Below are 24,776 nucleotides of genomic sequence, written 5' to 3' on the forward strand. Positions count from 1 at the left end.
GGTGGTAACTGAAGGCATCAGGACAGTCACGAACTACCTCAACATTATTGTGGACCATCTATATGCTTCATGTTTGAAGTCTCTCCCTACGGGGATGATATCTCCCAGCAGGATAGCAGTACATGTTGCAGGGTCAGAATGGTGCTACAGTGGCTTGAGAGACACTGTAGTGAACTCATAATGACTTCTTGCCCAGCAGATGTAGGAGATTGGTACCCACTGGCACACGGATCGGGAGCAAGCTGCAAGCTTGTAGAGCACCATCCTGTAATTTCCAGGAGCTACTTGACCTGTGGGTAATCTGCTTCCATGTACTTTGGGAATCCTGTCAAGGACTTGAAGAATCCATTCCAAGCAGAATCTCTGTTGTACTGTGTTTGAAAAGTGGAACAACATGCTTTAAACAGCTGGCCATAATGTTTTGGCCCCTCGGTGTATGTGTTTTTATAGATGTACACCAAAATAAAGTAAAATTTTAGGTAATGAAATGATTTCGTACCTTACAAGCAACATGCCATTTTTAAATCAATACAGGTAAGTATATACAATTACTTTGTTGTATTCAGGACTTCACACTTCTACGGAAAAACATCAAAATAGACATTGTTCCAAATCTTTCTTTCAGTGCCGAAGGGGTAAGAACATACGGCAAATGACATGTGAGTTAAGAAAACATGGATATATTTTGATTATGTTTGTGATTTACGTCGACTGTGTCGCATACTGAAGAGGCTATCACAAGTAGGCAGCGTGTCTGCTACAGTTCGCTCAGGTGCTTCTGTTTGACCGGCATCACCATCATCTCGTGCACCTGAAACGTAACGGTTGCCTTTCACAGATGAACTAACAATTTCAGGACATCAATCACAGTATGACATTTCATAATCTTGAACCAGGTAGACACTTATATTTCAGTCAAAACAAAATAAGGAATAATCTGAGCCTTTTCGGGGTCGTGGAGGGGAAGTGTGGGACATGGAAAATCACTTTTTGGAGCGCCAAGTCGCTAAGTGTTGGTCGAAGTAGTGATAAAAGTACTACTGTGTTCAGATACTTGTTAAGTAGCGTCTGGATTATAATTAGCAGTTTGATAGTAGTAGCGCAGGAGATGTTAGTATCTAGCCAATGGGTGGTAACTGCGTCATTAAATGAATGACTATCACGAAGCTGCTCAATTTACCAGCAAGATAATGTTTGTTAGAATAATTCTTTTCTTAATGTCAATACAATTAATTACATGTCAAACTGATGCGTCATTTACCCTTTCGTGTTGTGCAACGTGTGGTTTGTAACATCTGATGCGAAGCGTTTTAGTTCCAGAGTAGGCAAAATGCCACTTCCTTGAAACTGAGAAGAACTAATCTAAAGTTTAGTAAATCACACAATTTATTGAATGCGTATTACTTGACACTATTAAATTATTATGGAAAGTAGGCATTGATGAAATCTTACTTGCAACATGAAACCGAAAAACAAATATCTTATCCTAAAAATGGTAGTACGTATTTCAGACTCTTGGAGATGGCCCATTACGACTCTAGTGTTTTTATAGTCAAACTAGTAAAGGCTTCTGTGGGCCATCTCCAAACACCCTCTTGCTGCTTAGTTTTCCACGTTTAAATTCTCGAAAAATTGATGTGAAGCTGGTGGAGTATAAAGTAACAAACACATCAGGTTTTCATATTTAGTTTTAGTTATTTTAATGGCTCCTTTATAAGAACGTGAGAGATACCATGTGGAAGGAACGGCAGGTGTAATATTCATAGTCTTTCTGCCCCTTTCCACTGGCGAATTACCAATAACTTTTCAGGTTTATTTCATTTAATGAACATCGGAATTTAATTTTCACGGTTCTATATGTTTTAAACCTCATCCATCTACTCATAATTTTTAACCATTGACGTTTTCTCCATCTATAGTTTCCTAGCACCTTGAAAATTTTCGTTTTGTATTACCTTTGATATCCAAAGAGTCTGATTTATTTCTTTCACTGTGAAAGGGTTCTTTCTCCTGCTGCAATTTTTTATGAGATCCACATGCTCATCTACTGAAAACTGAGATTTGGCTTTGCCTTTATAAGATACAATACTACTGAAGTTCCTGTCATTTGGGAGGAAAGAATGACCTGCTTCTAGAAATTATTGATCTATAATATTTGAGTGTGGTGGAATAGATAGGCCCACAGCGAAGCTATGTGCTGCTTCCTGTTTTATCCTCCACATGTGTCAGAATATGTTAGTAAATAGTCAGCTTTTGTATTTACTGATTTGAGGTAAGATAAGAGACATGTTCCCACTTCATTAGCACCCCTTTGAGCAGTGTGTTCCCTGCACAAATACATGTGTCCTGAATCATGTTCACAATCATAAATTCCTACATTGTACAACCAAATTTTTTTGTATAGAAATAAACATTTGTAGTGAGAAGGGGTAGAGGTATTGTTTGCTCCATGGCAAAAGTTATACTATGCACAACGTCACTGTTTTTAGAATTCGTAATGTCTGCTCTCATCTCATTTTGTGCTTTCTCCGTACGACGCTTATGAAACTTCCATTTAAACTTTTGCTAATTTTCTCCCTCCTGACTTGCACTCACTCTCATTAGAAAACCAACAGAGCATGTATCAGTTATTGTTTTTTTTTTAATAAATTGAACTTAGTATTAAACGTACTTCTGCGACATCATTCTTTAACAGAATTATTTTTTTTCTTTGTACAACTTATAATAAAGTTCATACATTTGCTCAGCTATAGTTTTTGCTATAAATACTGACATTTATCGTTATCTACACTGCTGTAATGACTTGTCTCGGTAGGAAGACTTTTAATTCATGATAACCTCCTATACCTATTGCCATGAAAGTTGAGAAATGTGGTTTTGCTTGCTCTGACATTACTGTCACCGTAGAAGAAACCAAATGCCACTGTAACTAAATAATATACTGTTAACACTACTTAGTATAATCACGAACGATTTATGACCATGAACCAGTGCGTGGCTGGGATGAAACATACTTTCAAGTTGGTGTAATAAACATGTGAATGTTCACGACTGTCTTCTGAGTTAATATCCTCACGACGCCGCTTGATTATCATTACATGAACCATCCCTGAAAGATATACCTTTTGCTACTCGGAATCACCAGTGGACCAGAACGTAGCATGCACATGTGCCCAGTTATTTGTATCGCCCAAACGTTCGAAACAGTGCAAGCAACATTTACAGTCTTTGTCTGTGTATGTTTTCGCAGATACACGTTTTCCATTTGAATTAACATACTGTTGTGTTTCTTTTTCAAGTATTTTTCATTCAATGATCGCAATCTTACATACGTTTTCTTGCTTTTGTAACTATTTCACTACTTTCTTGCATAATGTCGACCATATTGAATGTTTATATCCATGGTACTAGTTGTTTGTTTTGATTGACTGCTTAGATATTGCCCACTATGGCTCTTAAGGGAACTGAAATTTCATAGAGAGGATTTTCTTTGTCATTATCTCCCATTATGAGGGGTTTGAACAAAACCAACCGTTTCACGAAGCGCTTAAAGCAGCTTTCTGGTCTAGAGGTTCGATTTTTATCTCACTTTCAACATTTTGTGAGATGATATCAAAAGCTAAGTCAAGCAAAGCTTATATCTTTTTTATTCATCTGTCTATTATCTGCATTTAAAAAATTTGTGGCCGGAAATATTGTGGGGTTATGAAACAAAATGGCGCCGAAGACGGTAATGCACTGGTGGGCAGCTGGACCTGGTTCAGGTAACAGTGTGGTCTGAAAGAGACCAGACGAAAAATCTGTTAAAACGTACGACTGTACTTAGGGTCAGAACCCCCGAAATGTGAAACTGTCTTCTTTCACAAAATGCCTGCTATTTGAAAAAATTAAGAAAAATTTACATTTTGACATTTCAAACGTTCATAAAAATAGATATTTTGAAAATTGTTTACAGTTTAGGGGCCCCACCATACGCATTTGAAGCGGTATCAAGAACGGCAGAGTAGTTTTTCCACAATATAAACACCCAGCAAAAAAATGTGACTTTTAGGAAATCGCGATTAAGGTTTTGGAAAGTTATAGCAACAGTCTGCGATGCCTGGAGCATACAATACGCCTTTCTCGATCTCGTAAATCTCGTTCGCGTGCACAGCTTCCTCCCGGGCCTCAGATCTGGCTTCTATACTGGCCGCAGACGCGCGGTGCTCTGAGCGCACAAGGCGGTCTGCGTTGCGCCTTCTGCAAAATTCGAACGCCTTGTTGCCATGATGAATGCTCATGACATTCATTGTCTGTGCGATTCCCATGAGGCTGTCGCTAAAGATAGCTGCAGTTAAATTGTTCGCAATTTCAAGTACTTCTTTTCGGGAATATATGTGTTTTGGGGAATTTATCGACTCGTCAGAGTTTTGAGTGTTCGCGCCAACACATTTTTCCAGTAAACTGTCACTCGAAAGGACTTCGTATACAGGTCTGATTGCCTCCGAGCGCCGTCCGTAGGCACTCGACGACGCGGTACTGCCGGTCCGATGATCACGTACTTCGACTATATCCAATACTTTGCAGGTAAGACGGGCTCGTCCACACAATAGAAGGAGTCGAAAAATGGAATAAAAATTCATTTTTTGAAGCTTGTAGACCAGAAAACCCCCTTAACTCAGCAAAGAATCCATAGATGCCGTGAGCTTCAAAAACATGAAAATTGGATTTGGCCCACACTGGTTCTCAGCCCTTCATTTATTCTTGCTGTCGGCAAACACTTTGATTCCCCCACAAGCCCTGCAATGACAGCAACATTGAACACATTCTGCCTTTTGAACTAAGTACAGAGACATAGAGAAAATACTTCATAATGTGGTGTCACCATTTCTCTTGCGTGATCACTATCAGAGGTTACATATCAGTTAATAATCCATCCAGTAACTTATACAGCGTTCACTGGCCAGTTCATCAGCGCTCCCATTCCAGGTCTGTGCGGCTGAAGGAGATGACTCGATCCTTAATTATTGGATTTCTTATTTAAAACGAAATCTGACTCGTAATAATGACTTGCAGCGTAGAAAACATAATCTAAATCTAAAATTTTATTCACGCACTCAGCGAAGTACCTGGCTGTGCAAAGTCACCATCCGTGCAATTAAGTCTGATCTTCTCTAACACCGAATCCCGTCTAGCTATTGTGCCAGCGATATCGATAATGGGTCCCGAGTCGAAAGGCTCGTAAATATGTGATTTCACTAGACGTGTTCAACCCCCGTACAGGCCCAACTTGTTTGCCTGACGATGCACTCGGGCAGTGCCGTGAAGGATCTGTTCCCCGTGCCACCCTGCCTCTATCGGTCAGCCAAGGATCTCAGGAGTTGGAATCGCATGTAGATTCACAAATGAAAAAACAACTTACAGGCCCTGAAGCCCACAAGAAGCTACAGAGGTAATGTCAAAGGAAGTATGTGTGGGAAAAGTGTTCTAAGTCTACACCGAATACTAGAGGTGACAGCTGGGAGTCAATATCTACGAAAAATGTCGCTGTCCAGCTGTGAAGTGCCAGCAAGTAGGTAGCTGACGTAAAGAAGGAGCTGTCGCAAAGTAATCACCGCTAACCGCAGGGTTAAGGAAGTAAGACGCTGAGTAGTACACAAGCCTGCCCCTCGTTTACAAATAAACTCCATCTTCGTTAACGGCATTGAGTATTAATTACTTGGAAATGATTGCCTTTCATCAGCAGCAAAAACGACAAAACAGCGCATGCTAGAGGCAACGTCAGCAACAGAAACATGTTCTAATTTCCCCCTCTCCCCTTTAACACAGCACCGTCGTTGCCAGAACCACATCCAGAATGCCCCCGTCGTGTTCTCACGTCTTTTCATGACATTGATAGCACACTGGAGTACTGGAAGGACAAAACACGCATTTGAGAGCTGCCATATTGTGAGTGCCCAGCGGACGGGACGCTCCATCTCTGACGTGCTCCCCCACGGCTGTACCGTGGGTAATTTCTGGGAACATTTGTCATGGAGAAAACCAGCGGTCTGGCTAAAATAGTCTAAAAATGGATTAAAAATAATCTTTAACGTAATAAAACTATAATTTGTTTTCAAGATTATCGGTTTCGGTCAGAATGTGACCATCTTCAGACTATTTATACCATGTTGGCAGGCGGGGCCGGTGAACGGAACACGTGTCGTGCCTCCACAAACGTCTACTCAACACATGACGTTCATGGAGTCACAACGGCTGCTCCATTCACCACCACAGCCTACCAGCATGATATAAATCGTCTGAAGATGGTAACATTCAACCGAAACCAGAAACCATTGCAAACAAATATTTTTTTAAGTTACCTTCCATTAGGAACGTGGATGCTCTCGACGACTGAGATATGATTTACAAATGATAGCGCAGGAATCAGTCGTCCTTTACTTGCGGATTTTATTTGGCAAATCTCCACCACTGGCCATTAAAATTGCTACACCATGAAGATGACGTGCTACATACGCGAAATTTAACCGACAGCAAGAAGATGCTGTGGTATGCAAATGATTAGCTTTTCAGAGCATTCATAAACGGTCGGCGCCAGGGGCAACACCTACAACGTGCTGACATGAGGAAAGTTTCCAGCCGATTTCTCATACACAAAGAGCAGTTGACCGGGGTTGCCTGCTGAAACGTTGTTGTGATGCCTCGTGTAAGGAAGAGAAATGTGTACCATCACGTTTCCGACTTTGGTAAAGGTCAGATGAAGCCTATCGCGATTGCGGTTTATCGTATCGCAACATTGCTGCTCACGTTGGTCGAGATCCAATGACTGTTAGCAGAATATGGAATCGGTGAGTTCAGGAGGGTAATACGCAATGCCGTGCTGGATCCCAACAGCATCGAGTTACTAGCAGTCGAGATGACGGGCATCTTATCCGCATGGCTGTAACGGATCGTGCAGCCACGTCTCAAACTCTGAGTCAACAGTTTGGGTCGTTTGCAAGACAACAACCATCTGCACGAACACTTCGCAGCAGTTTGCAGCAGCATGGTCTATCAGCTCGGAGACGATGGCTGCGGTTACCCTTGATGCTGCATCACAGACCATGCCTGCGATGGTGTACTCAACGCCGAGCCGGGGTGCACGAATGGCAAAACGTCATTTTTTCTGATGAATCCCGAATCTGTTTACAGCATCATGATGGTCGCATACGTGTTTGGCGACTTAGCGGTGAACCCACATTTGAAACGTGTATTCGTCATCGCCATACTGGCGTATCACCCGGCGTGATGGTATGGGATGCCATTGGTTACACGTCTCGGTCTCCCCTTGTTCGCATTGCCGGCACTTTGAACAGTGGACGTTACATTTCAGATGTGTTACGACCCGTGGCTCTACCCTTCATTCGGTCCCTGCGAAACCCTACATTTCAGCCGGATAATGCACGACCACATGTTGCAGGTTCTGTACGGGCTTTTCTGGATACAGAAAATGTTCGACTGCTGCCCTGGCCAGCACATTCTCCAGATTTCTCACCAATTGAAAACGTCTGGTTAATGGTGACCGAACAACTGGCTCGTCACAATACGACAGTCACTATTCTTGATGAACTATGGTATCGTGTTGCAGCTGCATGGGCAGCTGTACCTGTACACGCCATCCAAGCTCTGTTTGACTCAATGCCCAGGCGTATCAAGGCCGTTACTACGGCCAGAGGAGGTTGCTCTGGGTACTGATTTCTCATTATCTATGTACCAAAATTGCGTGAAAATGTAATCACATGTCAGTTCTAGTATAATATATTTGTCGAATGAATACCCGTTTATCAATTGCATTTCTTCTTGGTGTAGCAATTTTAATGGCCAGTAGTGTAGATTATCAATGCACTGTTTCGCAGTATCAATGCATGTCAGTTCCCTGTTGTTCGGTCGTCTGTCACAGTTTTTTCAAGACTACGGAACTGTGACAGATGGGGACTGACATGCATTGATACTATGAAATACTGTATTGATAAAGGCTAGGTACTAGCCGAAATCTAAATTTGCTAAATAAAATCTGCAAATAAAGGACGACTAACATTATATATATATGTTCTTGACAGTATCACTGATTTTCTTCGAATGCCCTCACTCTTAATTTTAAAAAGACTAATTTATTCAGTTCTGCATATTTAGGAGTGTTATATCAATGGTTAGTGTAATACATGCTTAGGAATTAATAATTATGGCGGACACTTCAAAATTTTAAGGTATACGCATTGATGATATTGTAAACTGTGCTTCTTCAGTTTACATTATCATCGACAGGGACACCTACGAGTTTTGAAGTTTCCACCCCATTTATTATTTTCGTCACCAGCTACATTTGCACTTAGCATCACTGCAACTTCTGAGGAGAGATATAACAGTCAGTTGACATATTTTGCTAATTTCATTATAATATCGTATGGATTAATGTACTGGGATAACTCATCTTTAAGAAAGAAAGTCTTCAAAGCTCAAAAACGCAATGAAACAATAATATGTGGTGCTCACCCACGATCAACTTGTAGACATCTATAGAAAGAGTTGGGCCTTGTGACTACTGCTTCAATTGTATTTATTCCCTCATTAAGTTTGTTGTAAATAATCCAGTGCAAAAGCAAAAGGAATAATAACATTCACTATTCCACGTTAAGATTGTGTTTAGCACCAAAGGTAGTACATAATACTGCAACAAAAATTTTTGATACCAGATGCTGGGATGTAACAGTTCTGACAGAGAGAAAAGTAGAATTTGAAAAAGAAACTGAAATAGTTTCTCCTTTACAACTCCTTCTATTCCACAGAAGAATTTCTATTATTGTAATGCGTCATAGGTGGTGTGCAGAAATTACTAAGTCACATCTGTATGTTGAAAAAAATAATATAAAACATTTAAAAAATGAAAAGTCATTCAGCATGTAGCTACATTTTCAAATTCATTTGAGATGTGTGTGTGAAATGATTCATTCCATATAATTAGGATTTACCTGATAACATGATCCTTGAAATATGACACTAACTACTGCATGCAAAGACTCTAGAAAACAACGGTGGTATCTATGTACGATGTTGTTAATTTTTTTTATTGCCGTTGTAGCTGAACATGATGTTTATACCTCGAAACACGTTCTTTCAATAGATAATTTGTCAACAAATTTTACGAACGGTTACGGACTGAAGATCAGAAAACAACATCTGCAGAGTTTCAAAGAATGTATTCTAGGTAACTTTGCCATCAACGTTCTCTGAATTTACAAAGGCTAAAAATGTAGGTACCACTTCATTCAATCTATCTTTTATGGCAATTCGTAGGGTCATTATTGCGTCACATGTTTCATTTCTCCAGAACCCAAATTGATCTTTCCCAAAGACAGCTACAACCGATCTGCCCACTGTCCTGTTAATAATAAATGGTTTTTTAATCATGACATATTAATTGCTACACAACAGAGAGTGGTGGGAAAATGAAGAAAATGCCAGAGCCTATCAATACACAACGTAGTTCAGTCTCTGAACTTGGTGCTTTTGGCTCATAGGTGGAAAGTTGGCAAGTACGTACTAGCACAGAACCCGGAGCTCCCAGGACATAGATGACGGCATCGGCGATGTCCTCCGGCATGATGTGCGGATGCTTCAGGACAACGTCCCGCGAGAGGAGCTGCTGCTTGTCGAAGATGTCGGTGGCCACCACACCAGGGCTGATCTCCTGCAAGGCGAATGAAAGTCGACACAACCACGCACCACGGCTACCCGCACTTTAGGTACAATTTATATGTACGTAAACATTATATGATTTCAAAATAAACAAAATGTGAAGCTCGTCATAAGGTTTAAATTCTTCTTTTCCTATTGCTATTTTCTCGTTTTGTATTGGGCCACCATGCTACTTTAGCAGCGCTGGGCGTCATTTCTGACGCCACCACTCTCTCCAGGAAGGAATTTATATACCACCCCATCTCAGGGAGTGTGGTGCAGATCTCGTGTTCAAGTTCAGTAACGTTTTCTGAGTATGCCTAAAGTACAACTGAGATAGAAAGTGGGTACCATCCCAGTATGTACAAAGGGCGTTCAAAAAGTTTTGCACAGTCGTCTCTAATTGTCTTATTTTTTTTGTGAACATACTTAAATTATTTAGCTATAAGTTGGTATACAAAAGTATATTCTTTCATTTACAGGTGAGCCATAATGGACCGTGAAGTAGATGTCAGGTTGCGACAACGGTCGGTGATGGAGTTCCACTTCAAGAACGACCATGACTCTGCCAGGATGAAACATGGTTGTTTTTGTCCGAAACTGAGAACAAAACCCAATACATGGAGTGGCGTCATCCAGGTTCCCCTCGGAAGAAGATACCAAGACTTTCACGAACAACAGGCCTTCTTCTGGGATCAGTTTGGTGTCATTTTCATTGACGTTTTGGAACCTGGTTCCACAATTAACCAGGACTGTTACTGTTTGTCATTGAACAATCTGTGACGTACCATCAAGACCAACAGACCACAGTTTCAGGGTCAGCTCATCAGTCTAGACCATCACAATTCCAAACCCCATACAGCCCTTATGAAACAGGAGAAAATCAGAAAAGTGGGTTGGAAAATTGTTCCTCATCCTCCCTACAGTCCCGACTTGGCTCCTTCTGACTTTTACCTCTTTGGTCGCCTGAAGACCCACCTGCGTGGTAAAACATTTGATAGTGAGAAATCCCTTATTTCCTGCGTCAAGCGATGGTGTAAAAGTCAGTCCCTAGAATTTTATTAAAGTGCAGTTACATCATGGAAAGAACGTTGGACCAGATGCATTACAGCTGATGGAGGCTACATTGAGTAGTCTCAATGTATAGCTAAATGTTCCAAGAATGTTAACAAAAAAAGTTTTGCGCAGTCGTCTGTGCAAAACTTTTTGAACGCCCTTTGTACCTATTTGGATGTGAAAAATAACTTCGAAACTACATCCAAGCTGGCCAATATACCAGCACCCGTCATTAATCCCCAAGGAGAATTCGACATGAGGCTCGCTTCCCCGGGTCCCGGAAGGGGTGCCTTTAACGCGCTTTGCTATCCTGCCTCCATAAGTAAAGTTATTTAATTACTTTTTCGTTTCCTTGCATATACTGGTCTGCAGAGCTGGTACACTTCGAAATTCCTGTACACAGTACCTGAGCACGTCGCTAGAGGGGCTCAGCATTAGATATCCGCTGAACAGTGGGACAATGAGATTGAAAGAAGAGTTAGGCGAAGAGAGCCTACATCATCGAAACTATTCTCAGAAGTCCTTGAGGATAATTTCAGATCCGTAAACTGGGAAAAGAAGCGATCGCTGTTACTAGAACATAACTGGAAAATTTTGTTTTTGCTTATAACGTATTGAGTTTTCACCTGGGACAGTAGTATTTCAACGACGAATGTTGAAACACATTTTGGCAGTTACTAGGAGGAACAACAAAAGAAGCAAATACATCAGGAAACATACTAGAGAGAGACGGATAACTAAGTGATGGACATGAAAGGTAGGTGGACGTAGCATGGAACCAGGTAACTTGATGGTAGGTGGTCCAAGAGGGTTCTTAACAAGGGGATAAGAAATTAAAACGACGACCTCACGAACGTAGTCGTGAAAAGCTGAAGACCATAACACACGAAAACTCAGGAAGACACCTTTACACAGCAATGGATGCCAGATTGGAGGGGGGAGGGCTGAATATTATGGTGAGACTCCTGGAGATACCTAGCAATGAAAAGGTGCCAACGCCACGAAGACTGGAAACGAAGATGTCTCAACCCTCTGCGCTAACAACTGCATCTTTTCCTTTCCCGTTTCGGCAGCAGAGATTATCTATCAGATTTCATCAATGTACAAGTGGCCTCCCATTCGAGTGAAAGTTGGAGGTACCGAACGTGGCGAACATTGGAGAAAAATAAGTGTTGTGACCTGCGCTTTCTAAACCCCAAGACAATTTTATACATGAATGACAATGTGTAAAATTCTGAGGCCTGTGCACAGATGCCGTTAATCATAATAGCGACAGAGATGGTAGTTACAGGCTTTTTTTTTCAGCCAAAGGCAGTACGAAAGTAGAACTGTATGGTTCATATAATGATCCACATTGAAAACTACACCCCTGCCCTCTGCCCTTTCCACAAACCATGTACCTAGTCAAGGTGAGGTGGCTTGTGTGCTTTACTCATACAGATAGCTGTACCGCAGGTGCAGCCACTATGGAAGAGTTTTTGCAGACAGTCCAGGCAAACGTGTCGTAGCTGAATAGGGGCGGCAGACGTTGCAAGGGGCAACAGCCAGGATCATGGACTGATCTGACCTTGTTACATTGGCCAACATGGTCATGCTGTGTTGGTACTGCGAAAAACTGAAAGCACGCTGAAACTACAGCCTGATGTCAAGCAACCTACTCTCTGGCTCAATGATGACAATATCATCTTGGATATAATAATCCTAAGATAAAATATTGTATTAATCGAACTTCTGGGCGTGACTTCTCTGGACGACAACAAAACTCAATCTACACATTGGAGCATGGAAAGTTGGTGAAGGTGGATTAGTGAACTTAAAAATAGAAATGGATATGTTGGAGTTAGAGATTATGAGAATGAATGAATTACAGTTCCAGGAAGGGTGGTACTTCTGGTCAGGTAAGTATGCAGTGATCAACAGCAAATCAAATAGATGTAGTACAGTAGAAGTTCTAATAATGAATTAGAAAACAGGAATGCGGTAAGTTATTACGGAGAACGTACTGAATCTTTTATACTAGCCAAAATGGACACGAAGCCAACATCCACCACAGTAACACACATTATCCTAACCAAAATAGACACGAAGGGAACACCCACTACAGTAGTGCGAACTAGCTCCAAGCATCACGAAAAGGTAGAAACATTATGTGATGAGATAAAAGAAGTTATTCAGACTGATTGTGATTGGAGACTGGAAGTCTATAGTAGCAAAAGGAAGAGAGCGAAAACTAGTAGGAGAACGGGAATGAAAGTGGGAGTTGCCCGCTAGAATTTTGCTCGAAGCACAATTCAATCATTGCTAATACTTGAATAAAACGTTCTCCAGTTTTCAGCTCCGTCAAGAGATCAAAATTACACGAGCTTTCGGCCAAGCGCTCCTTGGCCACTGTCAATTACTATGACTGCCAGTGGGCTGATGGTACGTCTTTATATACCGTAGCTGCCGGCTGTGACGTCACTGGTGCCTGCGGCATCGCCATATATGGCCATACGTTGACTCGGCACTCGGTGTACCCGCTTCAACCGCGCCATCGCCTGGATCCCAGGCTGCGCTGAACTGCAGCCTTCGTCTCTATCAAGGGTGTTAACGGTGATTTATGTCAATGGCTTCTTCTGTTAGTGCAAGCCACGAGAGAGGTTTCGTGAAATTTGATCCGGTGACCGTTTTCTAAAGCATGCTTATTAAATCGAGTTATCGGCTTTTACGTCTTTCTCGGCTTAGGGCAGGCGATAAAAACTCGCATGCTCCTTCCTGCATTGTTCCATAGTGCGTACTGTTTGTCCAATCTAAGACTGGCGACTCTCGCAAGGTTTTTGTAGACCCCAGGTCTTCTGAGACGTGCTGCGTCTTTAACTAGTCTCTGTAATTGCCAGATTTTTGTCGTAGATCTGAATTCGATTGGATCTTGTGTCTTTTTAGCATGCAGCTTATCTTGCGCCACAGGAGGCGATGAAGAGTATTGCATTTTCTTTTCCTACCTCCGTGGTTAACTGGATCTTACTGTTAGTACCGCTGAGATTATCTAAGAACTCTTGGAACTTGTCACATGCATGAGGTCAAGTGACGAAAATGTCGTCATTCTGTCGAAAGAAACAACTAGTATGGTACCGCGCGCCGCAGAATTTGAATCCCCGCCAGACGGCATGGACGTCTCTGCAACATCGCGCCGTAAGCTGTGGCGGCACGCGCCGTAAGCTGTGGCGGCACGCGCCTCCTGGCCCGCTTACAGTGTAAGGGCGCCACAGTGGAACACGTAGTCCCAGCGGCCAATAGCGTCGCTCCGATATTTAAGCGCCTGCCTCTCGCTCAGCCAGCGAGTCTAATCGTTGCGTGAGTCTCGACATATCGCCTCAACAACAGACAGCGTGTTTATCGTCATTTGTTTTCATTACTAGCGGACGTCTTGGATTTTTTTGGTTGTCTTTGTCACTCCGATGCTTCTTGCGTGTTGTCGTCGTAAGGTCTCTCTCCATCGTCCATCGTTGTTTCGTGTCCGTCCTTTCTGTTCGTTTGTTTGTTCGCCGGCTGCTCTCTGTTTGGTCCCACCGCGCTTTCCCGACCAAGCCGCCACCGTTCTGGTCTCGGTCACAACATATTACAACTAGGGTTTAATAGCACTGTGTCTAAGGCAATATCCTCAAAATTCTCCATGAAGAGGTCTGCAATACCTGAAGTTTACAGGCTTCCCGTGGCCACGTCATCGGACTGATCGTAATACTGATCGTTGTACAGAAAATAAGAAAAAGAGAGAGTTTATCGATGTCCTCGTCGTTCATAACAGATGATACGGAAGCTTATAGAGATTTGTTTTTCCCTCGTTCTATTTACGAGTGGGTCAGAAAGGTGTATAATGATCTGCAGTAGTGTAACTGCATATACATGTAGACCATGTAGACACCAGGTGGAGCAGCAGAGAACTGGAGTCTGCTCTATTGCTTCAGCAGAGATGCTAGGTCGGTAGGAGTACTCACGGTGACCCTCATGTTCGAGTCGCGCTGGAGGAACTCGCGACGCCGGCCCTCGGACAGCACCCTGACCGCGTGCTTGGTGCCGTAGTAGAAAGCGCCCTCCGACATCAGGGGTAGCCAGTGGCCCGCCACGCTGCAAGCACACAGCAGACAATAAGTAATGAGGCAATGATTAGCGTGAGCAGCAGCTGGTGGGCGGGAGAAGGGAGCGAGCGTCACCTGCCGATGTTGACGATGTGGCCGTCGTCGACGCCCTTGGCGCGCATCAGGTTAACGGCCTCCCTGGTGCACAGCGTCAGCCCCAGCACGTTCACCTCCAGCATGCGGCGGAACTCCTCCGTGCTGCTCTCTGCACACACACTCACACACATACAAGCATTACCCAATGTAGGCCTGGTCTGACACATTAGTCTCCCACAGTGCACTGATGAGCCGAAACATTATGACTACCGTGGTTAATAACATACTGGAACGACATAGAAATCCGATTCTGCGTCGAATGAATTCATCAAGTCCTTGATAGGTTTCTGGAAGTGTGTGACACCAGATCTCTACCCAAGTCACGCCAATTACGAGCCAATGGATTTTGGGCCAAAAGTGGCACATAATAGCTTCCTTGATGTGCTTCATACGTTCAGATCATGCGAATCTGGTAGCCGAGATACCACTGTGAGTCGACTATGATGCTCCTTGAACCACTGTAGCACGATTCTGGCCTATTTCTCACTGGAATATGCCGTCTACATCCGTAGCAAACTAACCATGAAGGGATACACGGGCTCCACATCAACGATGATGCAGTCGACTGTGGTTACTATCACAGGTCCCACGTAAGACCCATCGAGTGTCCACCATAGCTTAGTGCTGTCCCCCACTTTCATCCGTCCACGGCAAGGGTCATGTTTCCAGTAGCCGTTTACCTGGATCACGGCCTAACCAGACACGACTGAGGACGTGCTGTAACGACAAAAGTGATTGATCATACCATGTGGCACGTTTCCATTGATCCATGGTCAAATCCCGTTTATTCCACTTTCGCTGCATTTACCATCGGCGATGCCGGTAACTCTTGTGTCTGCACCAGCACTGTACCCTGTCGGCAGATCTGCCTCAGATCGCTACCTGCCTTGCTTTAAACAGCTGGGAAATCCGACCTCCTTGTCCCGTGATGAGACGTCGACGTCCAACACCATGTCACTGACTGGCCGTGTCACCATCCTTCAACCATTCTCCATAACTGCTCACGGCAGTAGTTGGCGCACAAACAGTCGACCAGCATAGCTTTTTTCCTTGACGCACGTTTCCAGTTGCCAGGCCGTAATAATCTCGACTTTGCCACAGTTACTTGAATCAGTAAATTACATTTGCGGCTTGCAACGTGATTCCTCATTCGTCTCTGTTCATTTACCCCTGAAATCTGGTTTCGCAGGACAGAGCGGATCAGGTTGTGGAAAGGGGCCAAGGTCAATTACTGTGAGTTATACAAGAACACACAACTTTATTGCTCAAACCAATGCACAGTTTTCTCTTTAAAACAACAAAGATCAATTCACGGCTGAGGGCCTAAGTAAGTTTTCCACAAAAACTGATTCCTTCTAAAACATCAGGATTTAGAGTAATGGCTGAAGGCCCCATTTAAGTAAAAATGCAATATCTTCTCGGCTAAAGGCCAAAATAAAATTTCAGATCATCTAAGAAAATTCTTTAAAAGACAAGCATGTACAAAATTCGGCTAAAGGCCATATTAAGGAAAATTCAAACTAATTCTTCTACTGAAAGCCCAATAAAAGAATTTTTTACATAACAAAAGAGAGGCTTTAAAAATAAGCTTCTACACAGTACAACAAAAAACATCTTAAGAAACTTGAAGTATCTTGTCGGCTGAAGGCCCAAACAATTATTCAAAATAATTAAAGACAACCTTAAGCTCAACATTGTAAGACGTCGTGGTCTCCTGACATTCATTGCTTACATATTCCGCCCTCACAATCATATTCCGCACATCAAGACGCTTCATTCGAATCCAAACTCGATAAGATAAAGTCAATGTTGTATGAATTCATGTAAACGATATGTGAATAACTAATAAATTGCAAGTGCGCACCGTGGTTGAAATACTCGAGGCTGGCGTACACACATACATTCCAGACACGACGGTCATAGGAGCTTTTAGTTTGAGAGAGACAACCGCGCGCCAGGAGGCCAGTACCAACCCATCTACGTCAGCCGGTGGACGCGTTCGTCCGAGGGAAAGGAGGATTGACCCCGTGTTCGGCTTAATAGCAAATTCCGCTACATTGGGTGGGAGCGGCCAGCCTACGCATTCTTTACACATAGCATGCAGTTTCAGAGATTTTCACAGGGAGACAGCAAACGCCAAACGCCGATACTACAGATTTCCGGATTGGTCGCCTTAAATGACACTTCTCCCGTTTTAGAAGAGCAATGCTGACTGACAGACGATATTTCTGAAGCCTTGAGCGGAAGGAGTAATGGAAGAGACCGAAAGATATACCCCTTCATGTTTGGCGTGTTGTGTTGATCAATTGTATTTTCTAGAATGACGAGATCACCCAGCGAATGCCACAAAAATATTCCCCAGATCTTAACGTTCCGCTTTGTTTGCTTCCAGATGTTTCACGCCGTACTCGCGAATGGCCATCTGTCTGATAGGGCATGAAACGTGATTCATCTGAAAGGCCACCTGTTGCCACTGAGTGGGCGTCCAATTGCGGCATCGCCGCCTTCGTCGCCGATGAGCAGCAGTCAGCACGGTTCCAAGAACCAGCCACCTGCTGCGGAAACTCATACGCAGCAACGATCAATGGACTCTCTGCCCTCGTTCGCCCCTGTCATCTATGGCCCGTGTTGCACCACAGTTACTGCGGAGCCAGTTCTGGACAGCTCCATTTTGCCATGCACAGTATACTTTCATCACGGCGGCTCGCGAACAGTTTACAAACTTTCCCGTTTCGGAAAAGCTTTCACCCTTGGCGTGAAAACCAGTGCTCATGCCCTTTTGGACGTCAGATAAATCGCTCCATTTCAGCATTACGACAACGACTGCATTGTTTTCCGCGATCCCGCCCCCCCCCCCCCTTCCCTCCGCCACATGCTTTCCATTCTCCATTTCTACTGCTGCCACGTGTCATTAGCGGGGATGATTGCCGTCGAACATAGGCCGTAGCTACATTAATAAAACCGTGTAACGGTCTGAAGTTATGAAAGGGAAGCCATAGTAGAGAATGGATGAGACATGTTGTACCCTCACCTTGTGTCATTTAACCTCTACACTAAGGAAGCAGTAAAGAATACCAAGGAGATATTTGGAAAGGGAGTTCAGTTTAAGGGAGAAAAAAATGAGATTTACGAATGATATCGGAATTCTGTAAGATACGGCAAGGACCTGGATGATTCGTTCAACGGAATGGATGGTATCGTGAAAAGTGCTGACAAAACGGACATCAACAAAACTAAATCAAAAGTAATGGAGCACAGTCGAGTTAAAACATGTGATGCGGAGAGAATTAAATTCGGAAATGAGACAGTAAAATAAATAGATGATGTTTACTACATGAGTAGCAAAATAAGAACTTTTTGGAATATTGTCCTTCTGCGAAGGCTGAATGATGTCATTCTTCGTCATTTTCTCTACCTCGTCGCGAATTATTCGACGTTCCGTTGCTGACATACGGTATGCTCTCTGGCTTATTGGTTGATGGTCTCCAGTGCAAATCCGGTGCTTCACCGTCGACTTGTCTAACTTGCTCTTCACCTGCGGATTGATGCATCCAGAGAACTCTTGAAGATTGCCAAGTAGCTTCTTCTGTTTTTCCTTAGTGAGATCTGGTGATAGTCGAGCTAGAAGATCTTGTAGTAGTAGCGCTAATTTCGCCAACAGACTCGGCATGGGAGGTTTCTATGACGCTCAACTGTTCTTCAATTAACGGCTCAGCGTTTGCTACGCACATGCGTCTTGGTAGGATCTGCCGTTCTCGACGACAGTTAACTATCCACAGTTCACCGAATCCGTTCTTAAACGAGACGACGGGGGTAGCCACCTCTTTCCAAATGGATCAAAGTTATTCTTGCAAAGCAATCCATTAACTACCTTAAATTGTCATTTCACATCCTCTGACAGATTTAAGACAAGCATAATTGAGATACCTTGGAGGCATTCTTCTACTCAGCAGAGCGATCTTGGAGTGCAGCGAGACAGTCACTATCTTCATCAAAGCCTTGATGGTCTTGCACAGCGTTTCTTGATAGATAGTCAACATCTTGGTGTTTTCTTCCAATTTTGTACACTATGTTACTGTCATACTCTTGAAGACGTAGTGCCCACCTATCGAGTCGTCTTGTTGGATCCTTAAGACCTGTCAGCCAACAAAGTGAATGATGGTCTATAAGAACAGTGAATGGCCTTCCATAGGAATACTGTCGAAATTTGCACATGACCCATATCACAGCAAGACATTCCCTTTCTGTAGTTGAGTAGTTTCACTCGGCTTTTGTAAGTGTCCTAGAAGCGTAGGCTATAACCTTCTCATTTCCAACCGAAATTTGCACCAGAACAGCACCGATCCGATACCCTCTGGTATCTGTTTGTAGTTCTGTAGGTGCTCTCTCTGGCGTTCAACGGATCGGAGTATGGAATGTCAGATCCCTTAATCGTGCAGGTAGGTTAGAAAATTTAAAAAGGGAAATGGATAGGTTAAAGTTAGATATAGTGGGAATTAGTGAAGTTCGGTGGCAGGAGGAACAAGACTTCTGGTCAGGTGACTACAGGGTTATAAACACAAAATCAAATAGGGGTAATGCAGGAGTAGGTTTAATAATGAATAGTAAAATAGGAATGCGGGTAAGCTACTACAAACAGCATAGTGAACGCAGTATTGTGGCCAAGATAGATACGAAGCCCACACCTACTATAGTAGTACAAGTCTATATGCCAACTAGCACTGAAGATGACGAAGAAATTGAAGAAATGTATGATGAAATAAAAGAAATTATTCAGATTGTGAAGGGAGACAAAAATTTAAGAGTCATGGGTGACTGGAATTCGGCAGTAGGAAAAGGAAGAGAAGGAAACGTAGTAGGTGAATATGGATTGGGGCTAAGAAATACAAGAGGAAGCCGCCTGGTAGAATTTTGCACAGAGCACAACTTAATCATAGCTAACACTTGGTTCAAGAATCATGAAAGAAGGTTGTATACATGGATGAAAGCCTGGAGATACTGACAGGTTTCAGATAGAATATATAATGGTAAGACAGAGATTTAGGAACCAGGTTCTAAATAGTAAGATATTTCCAGGGACAGATGTTGACACCGACCTACAGAGGGAGGAACGATCTCCACGATAAAATAAGGGAAATCAGAGGTCGTACAGAAGATATAGCTGTCCATTCTTTCCACGCGCTTTACGAGATTGGAATAATAGAGAATTGTGGAGGTGGTTCGACGAACCCTCTGTCAGACACTTAAATGTGATTTTCAGAGTATCCATGTAGATGTAGATGTAGCAAATGGCAGAGTTCCACGTCGGGCGATCTTGGCTTGAGCCGGCCGCTGTGGCCGAGTGGTTCTAGGCGCTTCAGTCCGGAACCGCGCTGCTGCTACGGTCGCAGGTTCGAATCCTGCCTCGGGCATGGATGTGTGTGATGTCCTTAGGTTAGTTAGGTTTAAGGGTTCTATGGAACTGATGATCTCAGGTGTTTAAGTTCCACAGTGCTTAGAGCTATTTGAACCATTCCTGGCGCCTGTAGTCACGTTAGCAACTGTGGCAACACTTCCGCCCCTTTTGTTCACACATTAGAATATAGCGGCAACATATTATTGTCCAAGCGGGCCGTACTATGCACAACATTACAAATTAATTCCAATTAAACATTATATACGAGAGTATAGGCTATGGACAGCGATCGTGAAAAATGGAATGAATCGGGAGGCAGCGCTAAATATGGCCCGCTGGAGATTTTGAGTGTCGCTGTGCAAGTAGCTCGAGGTTAAAGTGTCTGTCTGTCACTCGTTTATCGCACTTCGGTTCTGCCATCGGACCAATATACATGAAATGTATTCGCAGTTGCGAGTATGGACAACCGTCAGCTGTAAACTGGAATGATTGCAATGAAAATTTGTGCCTCTTTTCACAAGCGGTCTCCTTACCATTAGGCTATTCGAGCATGACTCACAGTCAGTCCCAAACTTCCACATGTCGTCAACAATTGAAAAGTCCAATTAGAAAAATTTATGAATGACTGTGCTGATAAACCTCTTAGATTATTTGATTTTAAGCAGAACTGAAGTACCCAGACATTTCGCTCTTTACTTATTCTGATCAACACTAAACTGACACACAATATTTTTAGCGCAACGCAGTCTGACTTTCAAAAATCCCTACAAAAAAATTGCCCTGACTAACAATAACCTATACCTTTCATGAATCACTTACCTCACAAAAATCTTCGTTACTCGAACTACTGCAATACAGCGAGCGCCAATATTGCCAGCTAAATAAAGGATTCTAAGTACTGAAGGCACTGAACTACTGATAGGCATAGTTAGCAAATGAAAGATTTTGATAATGAACAAACAATGTATTTACCTTAATAGTGTTCAAAAGTCAAAATAAATATATATCATTTTATTTACTCTTTCTGATGGACACACGTCCAGATCGTCCGCTCTCAAAATTCTGTCATTTTTCTCCCCACATCCAGCACTGCTGGCGGCTCACCTCCAACTGCGCAACGCTACGCGCTGTTCACATCCAACTGCCCAACACTACAATGGCGAATATTCTAACAATACCAACCAGCCACAGACTGCACAAAGCACAGCCAGTGATTTTCATACAAAGCGCTAGGTGGCGTTACCAACATAAAAATCTAAACAGCCTACTTACACCATGTGTGTACAACCTATACTCGTACATCCATTATGGGTATTCCCATACAGGGGAGACATTGTACTTGAAAGTCGCTTGCCCGGTGCCGGCATGTAAATGCGATGTTGCAGTGCCTGTGTTATTCTGAATTACGATGCAATATTCCTTGCATCTCCACAGGGACAATGCATCGTAATTCGGAATAACACAGGCACTGCAATAAACCTAACTAACCTAAGGACATCACACACATCCATGCCCGAGGCAGGATTCGAACCTGCGACCGTAGCAGCAGCGCGGTTCCGGACTGAAGCGCCTAGAACCACTCGGCCACAGCGGCCGGCTCAAGCCAAGATCGCCCGACGTGGAACTCTGCCATTTGCTACATCTACATCTACATGGATACTCTGAAAATCACATTTAAGTGTCTGACAGAGGGTTCGTCGAACCACCTCCACAATTCTCTATTATTCCAATCTCGTAAAGCGCGTGGAAAGAATGGACAGCTATATCTTCTGTACGACCTCTGATTTCCCTTATTTTATCGTGGAGATCGTTCCTCCCTCTGTAGGTTGGTGTCAACAAAATATTTTCGCATTCGGAGGAGAAAGTAGGTGATTGGAATTTCGGGAGAATATTTTGTCACAACGAAAAATACCTTTCTTTTAATGATGTCCAGCCCAATTCCTGTATCATTTGTGTAATTCTCTCTCCCATATTTCCCGATAATACAAAACGTGCTGCCTTTCTTTGAACTTTTTCGATGTACTCAGTCAGTCCTATCTGATAAGGATCCCACACCGCGCTGCAGTATTCTAAAAGAGGACGGGCAAGCGTAGTGTAGGCAGTCTCCTTAGTAGGTCTGTTACATTTTCTGAGTGTCCTGCCAATAAAACGCATTCTTTGGTTAGCCTTCCCCACAACATTTTCTATGTGTTCCTTCCAGTTTAAGTTGTTCTCAATTCTAATACCTAGGTATTTAGTTGAATTTACGACTTTTAGATTAGACTGATTTTAACGAGTTCCTTTTAGCACTCATGTGGATGACCTCACTCTTATGTTATTTAAGGTCAACTGCCACATTTCACACCATTCAGATATGTTTTCTAAATCGTTAAGCAGTTTGTTTTATCTTCTGATGACTTTATTTGTCGATAAACGACAATGTCATCGCCAAACAACCGATGACGGCTGCTCAGATTGTCTACCAAATCGTTTATATAGATAAGGAACAGAAAATGGCCTATAACACTACCTTGAGGAACGCCTGAAATCAATTCTGTTTTACTCGATGACTTTCCGTCAGTTACTACGAACTGTGACCTCTCTGGCAGAAAATCACAAATCCAGTTACATAAGTAAGACGATATTCCATAAGCACGCAATTTCACTAGGAGACGCTTGTGTGGTATAGTGTTAAAAGCCTTCCGGAAATCCAGAAATCCGGAATCGATCTGAAATCCCTTGTCAGTAGCACTCAACACTCAATGTGAATCAAGAGCTAGTTGTGTTTCACACGAACGATGTTTTCTAAACCCATGTTGACTGGTGTCAATAGACCGTTTTATTCGAGGTAATTCGTAATGTTCGAAGACAATATATGTTCCAAAATCCTGCTGCATATCGACGTTAACGATATGGGCCTGTAATTTAGTGGATTACTTCCGTGCGAACAGTTCTGTTGTATGGACTGTAGATAACTGAATTTGATGTTGAAGACAAGAACAAGAAAAGACAAGAAGTATGTATGCTGAAAAAAAAGTTTAATGTATTTAGTCTCTTAAGAAGCTTTTGCTGCAGAACTGGTTACAACTCGGGAAAAATAGCAACATTAACAAATGTAAGTCTACGAACAAAAATGGCCTCTCTTACTAAGAGATATCCTGTACACAAACGAGCGAGCTAAGCACCTATAAATAATATTTGAGCAGCTCCCTTGTGAATTAAATGTATTGGCTAAAAACGGAAGTAGTTTTAAAAACATATTAAAATCATTTTTGGCAAAGAAATCAGGTACTAAATTTAAATGGAGGTTAAGATTAACGTAAAAGCCATTTGTGTGCATTGTTTGTAGCGTTACTATCCCCGAGGAACGGTATCGGAATTGTAGATCAGCTGGCTTGTTCAGCACTATAGCGAGCTATCGTATGCTGCAGACAACATACAAATACCTAGGCTATTTAAATAAACTAAGCTAAACCTGCTGGCCATGACACTCATTTGGTCGAGGTTGGTTCAAATGGCTCTGAGCACTATGGGACTTATCTATGGTCATCAGTCCCCTAGAACTTAGAACTACTTAAACCTAACTAACCTAAGGACATCACACAACACCCAGCCATCACGATGCAGAGAAAATCCCTGACCCCACCGGGAATCGAACCCGAGAACCAGGGCGTGGGAAGCGAGAACGCTACGGCACGACCTCGAGATGCGGGCATTTGGCTGAGGTATGGTGACTAACCTGTAAGCTGAGAGTCAGAGAAGACGCCAGCGTTGTTGACCAGGATGTCGACGCGGCCAAGGTTATCCTTGAGCCAGCGGAAGGCCGCCTGTATGTCCCCCTCCTTGCTCAGGTCTGCCTCGACTGCGTGCAGCTTGCCAGGGTACGAGTGGGTCTTGGCAATAGCCTGAAAGCAAGAAATGTCCCACAAAACGACTGAAATGTTTGAATTCTGTAAACAATGGGGCTCCACAGATATAGTATTTCACTCGATTCAAAATGCAACAGATACTGAAACAAAAGCTTGCGAAAGAGACGGAAGTGAATGAAAAATCATGACATTTCTGAGCTTGTAAGCTCTCGATGTGAACATCCAGAAAGATACCTTTACTCCCAAGGAGAACTGTTCATCGTCCGTGTAATACCTGGCAAAGGATGTTTTGTAATCTGGAATACTGCTGCGCTATTACTTTAAAAATATCAACATTAAAAAATTCAAACATCAGCCTACGGAGAAATGTACATAACATGCAGATTCCTCGATGGCAGAGAAAAGCTTTTCTAAAAATATTGCAAAAATTAGGCCTGGAAATAGTCCAGTGCTAACATGACGGATATATGGCGCAAAGTCAAGAAGTTTAAAAACAAAACGTATGTTGACAACCTCGGAGAGACTGTCACAGCCTGGACGGAACACTTTGCAACTACATCGCGATCTGTTAAC

General features: G+C 42.9%; 1 protein-coding gene across 1 annotated transcript in view; it reads right to left on the bottom strand.

The window, feature by feature from the left end:
• Positions 1 to 714: 714 nt before the first annotated feature.
• LOC126336473 (dehydrogenase/reductase SDR family member 11-like) overlaps positions 715 to 24,776 on the bottom strand; it is a 40,674-nt gene continuing 16,612 nt past the window's right edge. The window contains exons 2-5 of the mRNA XM_050000212.1: positions 24,074 to 24,239; positions 14,940 to 15,069; positions 14,724 to 14,853; positions 715 to 811 (exon numbers count right to left, since the gene is read on the bottom strand). Of these exons, the coding sequence (XP_049856169.1) occupies positions 758 to 811; positions 14,724 to 14,853; positions 14,940 to 15,069; positions 24,074 to 24,239 (480 nt within the window). The 3' untranslated portion in view covers positions 715 to 757. The remainder of the gene's footprint in view (positions 812 to 14,723; positions 14,854 to 14,939; positions 15,070 to 24,073; positions 24,240 to 24,776) is intronic.

This window comes from Schistocerca gregaria, chromosome 2 (genome assembly GCF_023897955.1).
Source record: "Schistocerca gregaria isolate iqSchGreg1 chromosome 2, iqSchGreg1.2, whole genome shotgun sequence".
In the NCBI taxonomy this organism is placed as follows: domain Eukaryota; kingdom Metazoa; phylum Arthropoda; class Insecta; order Orthoptera; family Acrididae; genus Schistocerca; species Schistocerca gregaria.